A 12,949-nucleotide genomic window follows, 5' to 3' on the forward strand; every position below is an offset into this window, starting at 1 on the left:
TACCATCACCGCCTAGACAGCTTGTACCATCTTAATTTATTAATTAATCACAGTAATAAAAGCCAGCCTTATATAGTGTGTTACTATCCCAAGCATCTCCCATGCATCCCATCATTTAGGTAGTTCCAGTGTTACCCTTGGTTGTAGATGGGGAAACAGCAAAGGGAGCCTATGGCCCTCAACACATTGGCCATAGAGCTAGTTCCCCTTAGCCACTGTCTGTCTGCTGGCTCTCTCTTATTGCGGTCTCAGTTGAGAAGAAAAGAGACAAATTACAATTCATGGTGGGATTTGAGGGTGCAGCAGTTTCGTGGGAATAGCATGGGTAAATGAGGAAAGTCTGGAGGGTTGGAGAGAGAGAAGTGTGTCGCCTGCCATTACCACTCCATGGCATTGCTGGAAAGATCCATTCAGCAGTGCCATCAAGAAAAGAGCTATATGGGAGACAGTGCTAAACACTCCATCTGAAGGTAATAAATGCCTATTTGTCATTTCAGGGCACTCTATTTTCATGAATCTTATAAAAGCTCCCCTTGGAAATGCTAAGATCAGGCTTAAGGACAGCTGAGCCCCTCTAGACATCAAGGAAGTCCATGGCTTTGGTTGCATCTTTCAACATGACCAATCCACAGTAAGTACCATCAGAGCCTTCTCTCTGGGTCTAGAATGCTGCTGCAAATCTCTCATGAGATGGAGTTCTGCTACTTCAGGCAGTGGAAGAAAACCTCAGAATAAGACTAGGAAATGCTACGGGTGATGATAAAATAAGAATTGCAAGGAAATTTAGGAATCATAAGAGGTGTTCTAAAAGCAGGCTTCATGATACCAGGCAAAGGCCTCTTAAAGAATTGCTTTCAGTTCCTGAAACCCAAGATGCCATATGAATGACCATTTAATCTTACCAAGGGTCAGTGTGGTAAGTCACCAGGCAGCAATTTATTTTGTGTCTGGAAACTCACTGGTAAACAATATCAAGATAAAAATAACACTCCCTCTATTACACTATGCTGCTCCAGCCCCTTTAGCTGTGTGCCTGGCTCCTCAGTCATCAGAAGTATGATGACAGACATACGAGTGCATTCTGTGTCACGGTAGTGCTCTAGATGGATCTGCTGATATTGCCTGGGATCACCCTTCACTGTGGGCTTTGTTGTAGAGCTTCCATCTGATCCAGGTGAGAACAGACTCTAGTAAATGTGTCTCCATTCACCCAATAGTCTAGAATGATCACTCTCTACTGGTGATATTGCTGGAGCAACAGCCAGACAAAAAGTCACAAGTACCTCTCATTCTTCTGCTGGTAACATGTCTACATTGATCAAAATAAGTCATGTGGCTGAACACACAATCAAGGGTTTGGAAAATAAAACACACACACACACACACACACACTCCTTTTGATGGGAGATGCTGCAATACCACGTGACAAAGGGGGCAATAAGGGTGGTGTTTACCCCTTCAAGGAAGACTGAGTAGAGCCACTAATGCACTTTATCCAGTATAGTGTTCTTTCTATGCAAGACCAATGGGTAGATTCAATAATTAGGCTGGGAGCTATGAGAGTTTCATTTTCATCAAAGGAAGCTTTGAGTCTCTGCTAAGATGGCCATGCGGCCAGAGATGGAGCTGAACCATTACAACCACTGTCAAAAGTGGACCGGAGGCAGGGATGTGAGAAGGCAGATGTAATGGGTCCCACATTCATCAGAATCATACCCTGTTAGTATCAGAAACAGAATTCCAGCCTTCTTTGATCACATTGATTAGAAAATTCTGTTTGTTCAATTAAAAAACCCTGCTTTCTTGAATAGTCCCTAAGAGAACAAACTAACCCAGCATGTGCTTTTTAGGAAGCATCTAGGGTAACTGGGATTCCCCCAGAAACACCCACTCTTTTAGATCAATTGTTGAGAAACACAGAACTGCACATCCCATGACTGTTCTGTCTGAAGCTCTTGAGTTGTTTTGTAAATGTCACACTGTGATGAGTAATATTGTCTGTGTTTGGTGAGGAAGAAAAACCAAAGACTTAAGGGGGACCTACAAAAGCAAATCTGGGCACGGGGATTACCTGGTGAGTGTGGGTGGTACGGGCAGCCCACCTGTAACCCTCAAATGATCCAAGCAAAGGAAGTAGGCAGATTCAGCTCCAAGAACCCCAGATAACTGCTACTGTGTGTTGCTTTGCTGGGTTTCACACTGTTGAGTTTTCCCATGGAGAGCAAGTCACTCAGACGCTCCTCTCGCATACTCCACTGCAAACCACAGATGCTCCCACGAAGCCTTTTTCAGTTAGAGAAACTGAGGCCACGGAAAGTGGCACCAGAGCCCAAGGACAGTCTACGGCAGACCAGCTAGGCTTCTCATTCCCCAAGCACAGATCCTGTGTCCCCCAAATGTTAAGTTTTTACTGTTTCATGCATACTACTTTCCCTTCCTAACTTTGCTGTTTGACCAGAGACACAAGACAGCCTCTCAGATTCTACAGGATGTCAGGGCCAAGGATGAAGGAGGGACCAAAGATGCCCAGGAAGGGACGGCCAAAGTCTCCAACTCTGCATCTCCCACCAGGAGATGTTTGGCTCAGTACACAGCTGTTAACCATCTTGCAGAATGTTTATGTCTCCATTCCTACTTAGATATTGGTGGTATTAAAAATGCCCCCACAAATTGACAGAATTTCTGGTGGGTTGGGAATGTCCCTGCCCCTGGCTGAAGCATACTATATGCCAGTGAAGCTGTGGGTTGGTTTCAGTGCCCAAGATAAGCCTGCCTAAGACATAGACTGACCCAGACTCCTCAGTTTGCTCAGGTGACCCCCAATTTCCCAATCGCCAATCTTGAGAATGGAGATATGGTGAGACCCCTTTGAATAGGAAAGGAGCAGCATCTAAGCTGCTCTTCCTCACCATCTCCAGGCCCCCAAGTCTCCAAGAAGCTCCTGGCTACCTGGAGTATATATCCAGTTGGGAACAAGAATACCTTTTATTTTTGCAAAGAACCCCATGCTATAATTCTCAGTGTATCACTGCAATAGAAAGTGCAGTGACAAAGACTGCTGAGAGCTGTAGCTGTGTGTGTGTGTGTGTGTGTGTGTGTGAGAGAGAGAGAGAGAGAGAGAGAGAGAGAGAGAGAGAGCTGCAGCTGTGTGTGTGTGTTTAACAGAGTGTCCTTATCTCCCCTTCTAAAGGATTTGCCCCCCCAAAACCACATGTTCAGGTCCTTCCATTCACCCTAATTGGTGAAGAAAAGGCAATTGACCAGGCCCTTGGACCAGTCCCTGACTGACCAGTGGGAAAGAATAGCAACCTTGTGCTTCCCTTGCCCTCCAGCACAGCTTCCAGAACCTCCATCCCCGTCCTGGACACAGGGAAGGTGGTATACTGCTCTTGTTAGCTAACCTTTCCCTGTTGCTCCTCCTCTCCACCCAGGCCTGCCACTGAAGGAGGAATTTCTGAAGTTGAGATTATCTCCCAACAAGTAGACGAAGAAACCAAGAGCATTGCTCCTGTGCAGCTGGTGAACTTTGCCTATCGGGACCTGCCCCTGGCTGCTGTAGACCTTTCCACAGGGGGCTCACAGCTCCTGTCGAATTTGGATGAAGAGTACCAAAGAGAAGGGTAGGTTCTGGCATGGCTGAGAGCCTCTTGCACAACTTCCCAGGTTTCTGTGGGTACCTCCCAAGATGCAGCATAAGAGGCCAGAAGTTGACATTAGGTCACTCAGGCTCTTTTTCAACTCACACACAATTCCCTTAGAGAGAAACCTTGGGTACTGAAAATGCCTATTGCTGCTAGACAACCTCTTAATGTCTTTTGTGATGTTTGCTTAGAACTTAGGTAATAATAAGATTTGTCTTTGGATGGAAGTGAGCCTTACTATTTTTTCTAACTCACTCTATATACTTCACAGGAGTTAGGAATGTACCCAAGGTCACAGAGGAACCTGGACTGCACTTGGCTCTGCACATAGTGACACTCCCTCCCTCCCTGCCCAGTGGAAGCCTGCAGGGGATGCTCTTATTTGAACTCCTCCTACATTACTTGTGAATCAGATCAGTGGGTTTCTTTCCCACTTAACTTTTCATTAGCCTGGTCTCTCTTACAAGCACACTCTTCAAAGGAATGATGGGATGGTCCAGCTGGATGGAGACAAGGGAGATAAGAATTTGATCTGTTTTTCAGTGGTGGGGGTTGCAGTGCTGAAAGCCACAGAGGCCAGAATGAATCCTCGGGTGTTGCAGTAGGTTAGACTGCTAACTCTCACCTAAGCCTTCTCCAGTTCCTCCCTGTGGCTTTAGGCACAGAATTGTAAACACTGGCCAGCACCAAAGAGCCAGTTCTGGGCAATGCTCCCAGGTGCCTATAACCATTTTAGAAAGCACTGGCTGCTGTAAACACAAAAGGGAGGGTTGCAGGGTATTTTAAAAGCAAAGAAAAAGCCATAGCTAAGCTAAATTTGCAGAGCTCAGATTCCCCGTGTTTGGTTCCTGAAGGGGCACCCCCTTCCTAAATACATTGCCAAACAACTTGGAAGCTGTACACCTGCTTCTGCAAAAAGGACACCCCAGTGGGTTTCTCTGAAAATACAATTTTTCCAAGTATTGTAAACACAGCTAGCAGGACCCTGGAAGAAAATGACAGGCAAGTCAATAGAAAACTCTCTGAAGGAATCGGGAGGATGCTGTAGTAGAAAAGAGTGCATGTTCTGCAAGCATGAGGGTGTGAGCTTGAACCCCAGCGAGCAGCCCTACACGGCTAGATGTGCCTGTAACCTCAGGGGGTAGAGAAAGCAGATCCAGAGAGCTCACTGACAGACAGCTCAGCCAAGGTGAGCTTCTGGTTAGTGAAAGAGCCTGTCTTAAGGTAAGAAGCCCGAGAAGAGACCCGCAGAAGGTTCCCGACACCCTGCTCTGGTCTCCACATGTGCACACAGGTGCGTGCACCCTCACACTCACATGCATACATATACCATGTGTGACACACATGAAGGAAGGGAGGAAGGGAGGAAGGGAGGGAGGGAGGGAGGAAGGGAGGGAGGAAGGGAGGGAGGAAGGGAGGGAGGAAGGAAGCAAGCAAGCAAGCACGCATGGATATTTCTGAAGCATACCTAGCTAGTGGCAGTATTGACCTGAGCAACCAAAATCACTGGTTCCCTGTGGCATAAAGCCTGGGCCCAGAACCAGGGCCAGCTGAGTGTACACATGACTTATGCAGCAGCCCCCTATGCAGCAGATCAACAGGAACCCAAAGCTGAGCTCATTGCTCTGCTCCTGTCCTCACTTAAGTTCAGTTCTGTGGACTCCTGACCACCAGCCAGAGTCTTTCTGAACACCAGAGAGTCACTGTGTTACTGCTCTCTGGTGGTCAAATGCAGTAGTGCAACCTCTGGAAATAGCAAGAGCATATGCTGGCGGGCTCTTCTGCCCTGGCCCTTCTACCCTGGCCTGATCAAGATCATAGTTTAAGTTTAAGTTCATAGTTAAATGGCATGGAAAGAGCTAGGAAAACCTTTAAGAGCTCTGGTTCAGAGTCTGCAGCTGCTCCTGTTGCTGCATAGTGAGTGGGTGTGTCCCATGTAGGTGTACCACACCACAGGGTGTGCCTCATTTGCAGGCCTGCCCTGATGCTTTTGCCCCACTCTCCAGGTTGTCCAAGGCCTGGCTCAGCCATTCACTTAGTTTCTGAATTGGCTATCTGCAAGGTCTCTTCATGAGACAGAGGCATTTGACTTGATTTGGCTCTCCAGGTGTATGTCGTCGCCGCCGCCCCCCCCCCCCCCAATGCAAATAGGAAGCCACAGGGAGAAGATTTGCGTAGAGTTCTCAGACTGCCTGGAACAGAAGCCAGGGGGAAAGGACCCAGCAAGAGCATTCGAGAAGGAGCAAGGCTGTTCTTGGCTCCTGCTTCATTTCCCAGGGCTTTCCCGCCATTTTCAACCTGGCTCATTCTGAAGCAATGCAATCCGAGTGTAAAGTCCAAGTTTACAGTGTTCATGCTCACTTCTGCCTGTAAGACCTTTTCCTGCCCACCGAAGGAAACCAAGGGACTTTAGGGACCCTAATGCAAAGCTGCAGTGATTCATCTGCCCTACATTGTGTCCCCAGAGTGTGGTGACAGTTCCCCATGCTCTGGGACTGTGAAGGCTGGAGATCTTAGACAGTGAATGCTTGAGAATTCCACAAGCCTGATGTTAGAGCATCAAAGAGCATGGCCAGGTCACACGGTAACAGAGGGGAGCACACTGACGCTATCCCTGCCATCTGTCCCCTGAGTGCTTCCAATAGTGACTCCAACACATTCCTTCTTCCAGCCTTTGGCAGCTACTCCATCCTTAAATACAACCGTTCCAGGCCTCTTGTGTAACTGAAAACATGCAGCATTTGTGTTTTTATGAGTGGCTTACTTCAATAAGAATACTGTCCTCGGAATTCACCCATGGTATAACATGAGCCAGAATTTCCTTTCTTTTAACCCGAATAACTTTCCATTATTATATATTCTACATGTTTTGCTCACCTCTCATGGGCACTCAGGTGGTGTCTGCATTTTACCTGGAGTGGGGAGCGCTGCTGTAGACAAATGTCTCTGAGCTCCACAGCGCACTTTCTCAAGAACGCTGTGCAAGTCCTCAGAGCACTACAAGCAGAATCAACACTGTTCACAGCAGCTGTGCCATTTCACACTCACACCAATGGCGCAAGAATGTTCCACGGCCCTGTATCTGCACATGCTCCCTATTCACCTTGCTTGCGTTGCAGCCATCAGAAGGGTGAGAGGTAGGATGTGGCTTGAGAGTTTAAGTGTGTGGTCCTGTTTGTGCACAGAGTCCTGTGAGGTAAAATGGGCCACTGTCATAACTCAGACCAAGCCACAAGCATGGGTGAGGAGGCAGCCTTGACTTGCTAAGAAGTCTGTGTTTCAAGTTTTCATTACTGTAACAAATACTCCAGAAATGCCTGGAAACACCCTCATAGACACAACCTGAGATTTGTTCCTCACAGACCTACCCGGAGGTGTGCTCTACTAAAGAATATCCTAGACATTGCTCCAATCATAAAGATAGTCAGGGTCAACCATCACCTAGCCTTTGTCCAAAGACACTTGCCTGCCATGGTCCAAACTGTCTGTTGCCGTGAGATTCAGCCCTACTGTCAGGCAGCTTGGGGCTCAGAGAGGAAAAGCAGGCTCCGCCAAGCCTCAACCTAACTCAGCGGTTTGGCTGTTTCTCCTAGCTTTCCCTTTTCTTCACTCCTTTCCTGCCCTCAGCAGATGACCTTCTCTCCCACAGCCCCATGAAAGTAGAGCAGCCCCAGATGGAACACACTGCACCCCCAGGCTCTTCCTTGTCCCCTCCCAGGCCTGGACCCATCTTCTGAGCACAGATTCCATATTAGCCTCACCCCTTCAGACTGCCCATCTCACCAGGTTTCTGCTCTCCTCTCTCCTAACCTGTGCTCTACACCCCTGACTCCCATCGGCCCCCATCACTCCTCCCTTCCTGTTGGCAATCAACTTGCAAGCTTCAGCCATACCTGCTGCACTCCTCAATCTACTGCAGATCGACTGCAGCCTCTTCCATGGCACACTATTCTCAAGGGCGTGATGCCTCATCTTGATTGTCAACTTGACTGGATGTAAAATCACCTGGGAAACACATCTCTGGGAGTGTCTATGAGGACATTCCCAGAGAAGATTAACAGAAAAGGTAAGATCTACCCTTAATGTGTGTGACGCCACCTGCATGGGCCGGAGTTCTAAACTGAATAAGGGGAAAGGAGGAAGCCACCTGAGTACCAGCATCCCTGGCTCTGCCTCCTGATGTGACCAGATGCCACCCCCACTCCCTTCCCGTGACTGGTACCCAAAACAAGCCCTCTTCTCTCAAAGCTGCCTTTCGTCAAATATCAGCTCTCAATGACAAAATAAGTAGCCAGTGCAGGCATCCGCAGCCCCTTGCTATCGAGACCCTTACATCGTCTTCTCTCACTGTCTCCTTCTTGACATGGTATCGCCATGCCTGCCACCACAAACATCTTCCTCTGCCACTGTGCCTTCTAAGCCTTTGTCAGACAAGTAACAATTTGCCATCTGCTTGTTTTTTAACTATAGGAGCACACACACACACACACACACACACACACACACTCATACACACCTTTTTCTACACCATCTCCTTAAGTTTTCAACTAGTAATAGTCAAAGCCATGTGTCTGGCCCAAATCTTCCTTTGGAATGCCTTAGTTCTTTCTGGGATCTTCGTAGGGATCCTCAAATGCCTCTGAATCCTGACAAATATCAATGGGATGATCTAGTCTTCTTATCCTGAGTTAGCTGAAAATTTGAAAGGAGAAATGTTCTTATCTATACCCAGATAATGTTCTTTTATAGCCATTTCAGTGACGGCACTCAAATCCAGACTGAGGAGCCGCAACCAAAATAAGCCATGGCTACCTCTGTTAGCTTCCAGTGGCCCTGGGCCTGCTTCCCACCTCAACAGGAACCAGTGTGTCCGTTATCCTTCTGAGCTACCCGAAGTCTGTCTGTCACTCACAGACACCACTGCAGCTGGAGACCCTGCTCTCCATCGCTTTGACTCACTCCCAGACTCATTCTGGTGCCTATGAGGTTGCCACTGTGGGATGCCAGTGCCCATTCCAAGGGCATTTGGGAAGCTGGAGTTCAAGCAGTGTGGGTTCCGTTAGTAAGGATAGGACATTTCCTTGACTCCCAACTCTGGATCATGTCGACCGACCATGTGTTTCTCTTGCCTTCTGCTCTAGTTCTGTTCGACCTTGCCTTCACCTCCCTGCAGCCAGGTCCCCACCGCAAACCATGCCTGCTGTATCGTCTTTCTTTCCCTCCCTACGTCTGCTCCTCTCTCAACAAAATGTCTCTCTCCTTCAGCACTGATAACACAAAACCTTTGTGTGAACCCACAGAAGTGAACAGACGGTCTGGGGAGGGGGAACAGGGAAGCAGAAGTGTCAGCCCCAGCTGCAAAATCCTGTGACAAAATGCTGCCAGACTAGCTTGATTTTCCTCCCTCATACCTTATGCTTATTGAGTCCTGCATATTTTCATTACCTTGAGTTTGTCCTTCACATTCTCCCTCCGAGGACTGGCTACCACCTGCTAGTTGCCATGGTTGTGAGAACCAACCTCAAACTTAATGGCCTCAGTAATGTGGAATCTAGAGCTAAGGCAGCTCTGAGATTGGTCCAGAGATCTCATTAGCATCGGCAGGGACTAAACTCCCCTTATCACTGCTGTCAACAGTGGCCTCAGAGTTGGTGCAGGGGCTGCCTGTGGTAGTCATGCATTCTCATTTGTATCTAGCAAGTGAGAATGGCTGCCCATAATTAGCTTGAGAACGACATAGAACCTTCCCAGAAGCCTCCAGCAGTTCTTAGCTAATGTCTCATGGGCTAGAATTCAGTCACAGGGCAAAGAGTGCTCCTAGGCTGACTGGACCTATCTTGTGAATGGTAAATTGCTATGCAGGTGTGGGAGACTCACCCACAGTACACCACAGCTTAAAGAGAGCTGGTTCCAGGCTGGCAAGATGGCTCAGCTGGTAAAGGTGCTTCTCACTGCAGAACCTGGCAACCGGAGTTAATCCCCAGAATCCACATAGTGGGAAGAGAGAACTGGCTATGCCACCTTGGCCTTCACATATGCCCAGTGTGCATGTACACACTCTCACACACACATGCATGCGTGTATGAAAGTATAAACACACACACACACACACACACACACACACACACAAAATGTTAAAGGGGGAAACTAATTTCCAATTCAAAACCCAACTCCCAGACAGGCAAAGCTTGGAAGAAGCATGGGTCTCAAACAGCTTACAGGGAGACGAGGCCAACAGGGTAATTTCTGCCAGAATCAGAGTCAGAGGAAGACAACATAATGGGGCACAGGGATATTTTTTTGAGATGTCAGGTTAGAGAAAGAAGACAGACCCAATATAGCAAACACCTCTAAATAAGGGCTGAAATAATTTTAGATATGACAGCAAGCAATAGCTGGGGGCAAAGAGAAGGGGGGAGTGGGTAATTAAGCCACAGCCCAAAATAGCCTCTTTGTAGAATACCTTAAGGGCACAGTCTCCAGAAATCTCCTGCCTCCACCCCATGCTCCCACAGCCCCCTCCCTGTTTTCTCAATGATTAGTAAAGCAACAGATTCACAGATACACTATTCGTCAGTAAAGCAGTCATCCAGGCCCACTTCGTCACAACTTGCGGGTTTGTGCACACAGCCCTGGACAACCTCAGGCTCAACTCTTTCCATACCTAACCCCAGCCCTCGGCCAGGAAGTTCTCTCTAGCAAGGAGTTGGTCAGCTGAGACTGGGGTAGAGGGCAGGCCGACAGAATAAAGGAATAACTGGAACGGCAGAGTGAGTGAATGGGCGACACTAAGATGGCATGGGGAACCACAGTTCCCCTAGAGAGTGATGTCAACTGATCTGCACAGCATTGAGGGAGAGCAAAGGGCAGGGAGGGAGCAGCACCCGGTTTCCCATACCCACAGCTAAGCTCCAAGCAGACTCTCCACAAAGTCAGCCTAAAAGAAAGAGATCAGATTTGCCTCGGAGCATTCCAGCCTTACTTAGAAAAAAATGTAGAAGCGTTCGTCCACTCTAGCTGTGGCCAAGCAGGTGCAAAGCCTAGGGATTCTGAGTCCCCATTTATGAAAGGATGTGAAGATGGGAAAGAGGGGGGGAAGGAAAGAGAAAGAGTGAGACTTACTTTCTTGATGCCAGTGAGATTTGCCTACAGTAAAATACCACCCTTCTTCAGGTTTCACAAGGATTCTAAAAGACCCAACTACCAAAGAGAGCTTTAGTTAGCATACACAAATGATTAATTATAGGCAATATCATTTTCCTATAGTCCAGGAGTCCCTCAGCTAAAGGGTGTCCCTGTGGCACTGGACTGTTGGTTCTCACAGGACAAAGTCATGCTTAGCTGTGCTCATCTCCCTCTCCTGCTCTTTTCTCTGGAGTGGTCCAGGGCTGGGGGCCCACTGCACATCAGAGTTCATGTACAAGCTTCCAAACTCTGGAGATGAAAGACGCCCCTCCCACAACACCCAACACCTGGTACAGTGCCTAGATATGGAATGCTATGTATCCCACCACTTCCCAGAGTCAGATAATCCACCTGCTAATACATGTATGGAAACCATCATTGTCCTGACACATGTAAGCTTCATGTATGCCACTTTTAATATTTCATATTCCCCCAAGCACTTCTGTAAAGGCCAGGATCACATTTTTAGGATTAACAAACTAAGGCCCAAAAGACTGGCCTGAAGGTCTGGCCAACATGCTGTTGGGATTAGATACTAATTGCCACCTAAGCCAAGTGGGTCCTTCTCCCCACCATATGTTTGTTTGTTTGTGTGTTTGTTTGTTTTTGAGACAGGATTCCTCTGTGTAGCTCCGGCTGTCCTGGAACTCACCCTGTAGACCAGACTGGCATCAAACTTGCATGCTCCCCTATGCCCAGGTATAAGTTAACCTTTTAAATGTCCAGAATAGTTCCTGGTGCATAGAGTGTTGTAGTTTTTGTTGTTATTGTTTTGTTTTTACTGTTTGTTCTATGAGGGTCCACCACCCAACTCCCAAATAAATACTCAGAGACGTATTCTTATTTATAAATGCCCAGCCTTAGCTTGGCTTATTTCTACCCAGCTTTTCTTAAATTACCCCATCTTCCTTTTGCCTCTGGGGTTTTATCTCTAATCTCTATTCCTTTCTTTCCTTCTTACTCCATGGCTGGTTGTATAGCTGGGTGGCTGGCTCCTGGTATCTTCCTCTCTTCCTTCTCTTGCTCCTCCCTGTTGTTGTTCTCTCAGACCAAGAGTTCTCCCTTTATTCTCTGTTCAGCTCTGTGTTGGACCAATCAGGTGTTTTAGATAGGCAAAGTAGCACAGCTTTACAGAGTTAAACAAATGAAACATAAAAGAATGCAACACATCTTTGCATCATTAAACAAATGTTTCACAGCATAAACAAACGTAACACCTTTAACTAATATTCTGCAACTGAATGCTCCATGTAGGTGTCTGTTAAACCAACAAAAACAAAGCACCGAGCAAGGAGAGGGTGGGATTGCTGTCAACCTCCTGGTGTTCTCAGACCATGTGCTAGCCATCTGCAATGAATACAGAAAAGAAAAACCAAGGGGTGACCAGGACATGTTGCTAACTCTCAAAGCCACCACCAAGTCCAGCAGCTTCCAGGGAGCCAGTGATGTTACAGGAACAAAGCGTGTAGCCAGCCAGGCTCATCAACCTTTCCCACGCTAAGCCCTTTATTACAGAGAACCTGTTACACAGCTATAGGTACATAGGAATATGACATAGGCATACAAACCAAACAGTTACTGATAATAAATCACAAAGGAATTTATTTAAAATAACTCTCCAGTATACACATAATTTTCCATAAAAGACTAAAGCAAATTTGCATATTAGTAAGATGGATGTACCTGTTTATGTTTACAGAAATAATTAAATCATGACAGGATCTGTGATACTCTAGATACTCTAGAGCATCTGCAATAATATTTGGATTTTTTTTTAATCTCCAAAGATGAGACCATCACCTCACAGAAATATATAGCACAAAATGACAGAAGTGTATTTAGAGCTATTTCAAATTATTGGAGAGTTGTCTGTCCTTATCATATGCCAAATTTCCTTTAATGATTTTTATTTTTGGAAAAGGGTCTCACTATGTACACCTGGCTGGCCTCAAACACTCAGAGGTCGGTTTGCCTCTGCTCTTGAGTGCTAGGCTCTAACAACTCCTAAGTGAAATTTGTCAGCATCTTAATGAGCAATTTTAAAAGCCAAACATTCCGGTATATTGCAAATCAAAATAAACACTAATTTATTATATACTGAGGAAAGATGATACATTAACTGT

The 12,949-nt window shown here is 46.9% G+C and overlaps 1 protein-coding gene across 1 annotated transcript in view; it reads left to right on the forward strand.

Moving 5' to 3' along the window:
- Positions 1–1,602: 1,602 nt before the first annotated feature.
- Positions 1,603–12,949, forward strand: part of Tmem266 (transmembrane protein 266) — a 61,079-nt gene continuing 49,732 nt past the window's right edge. The window contains exons 1-2 of the mRNA XM_051196947.1: positions 1,603–1,685; positions 3,432–3,620. Of these exons, the coding sequence (XP_051052904.1) occupies positions 1,603–1,685; positions 3,432–3,620 (272 nt within the window). The remainder of the gene's footprint in view (positions 1,686–3,431; positions 3,621–12,949) is intronic.

Source organism: Phodopus roborovskii, unplaced genomic scaffold (genome assembly GCF_943737965.1).
Source record: "Phodopus roborovskii unplaced genomic scaffold, PHOROB, whole genome shotgun sequence".
NCBI lineage: Eukaryota > Metazoa > Chordata > Mammalia > Rodentia > Cricetidae > Phodopus > Phodopus roborovskii.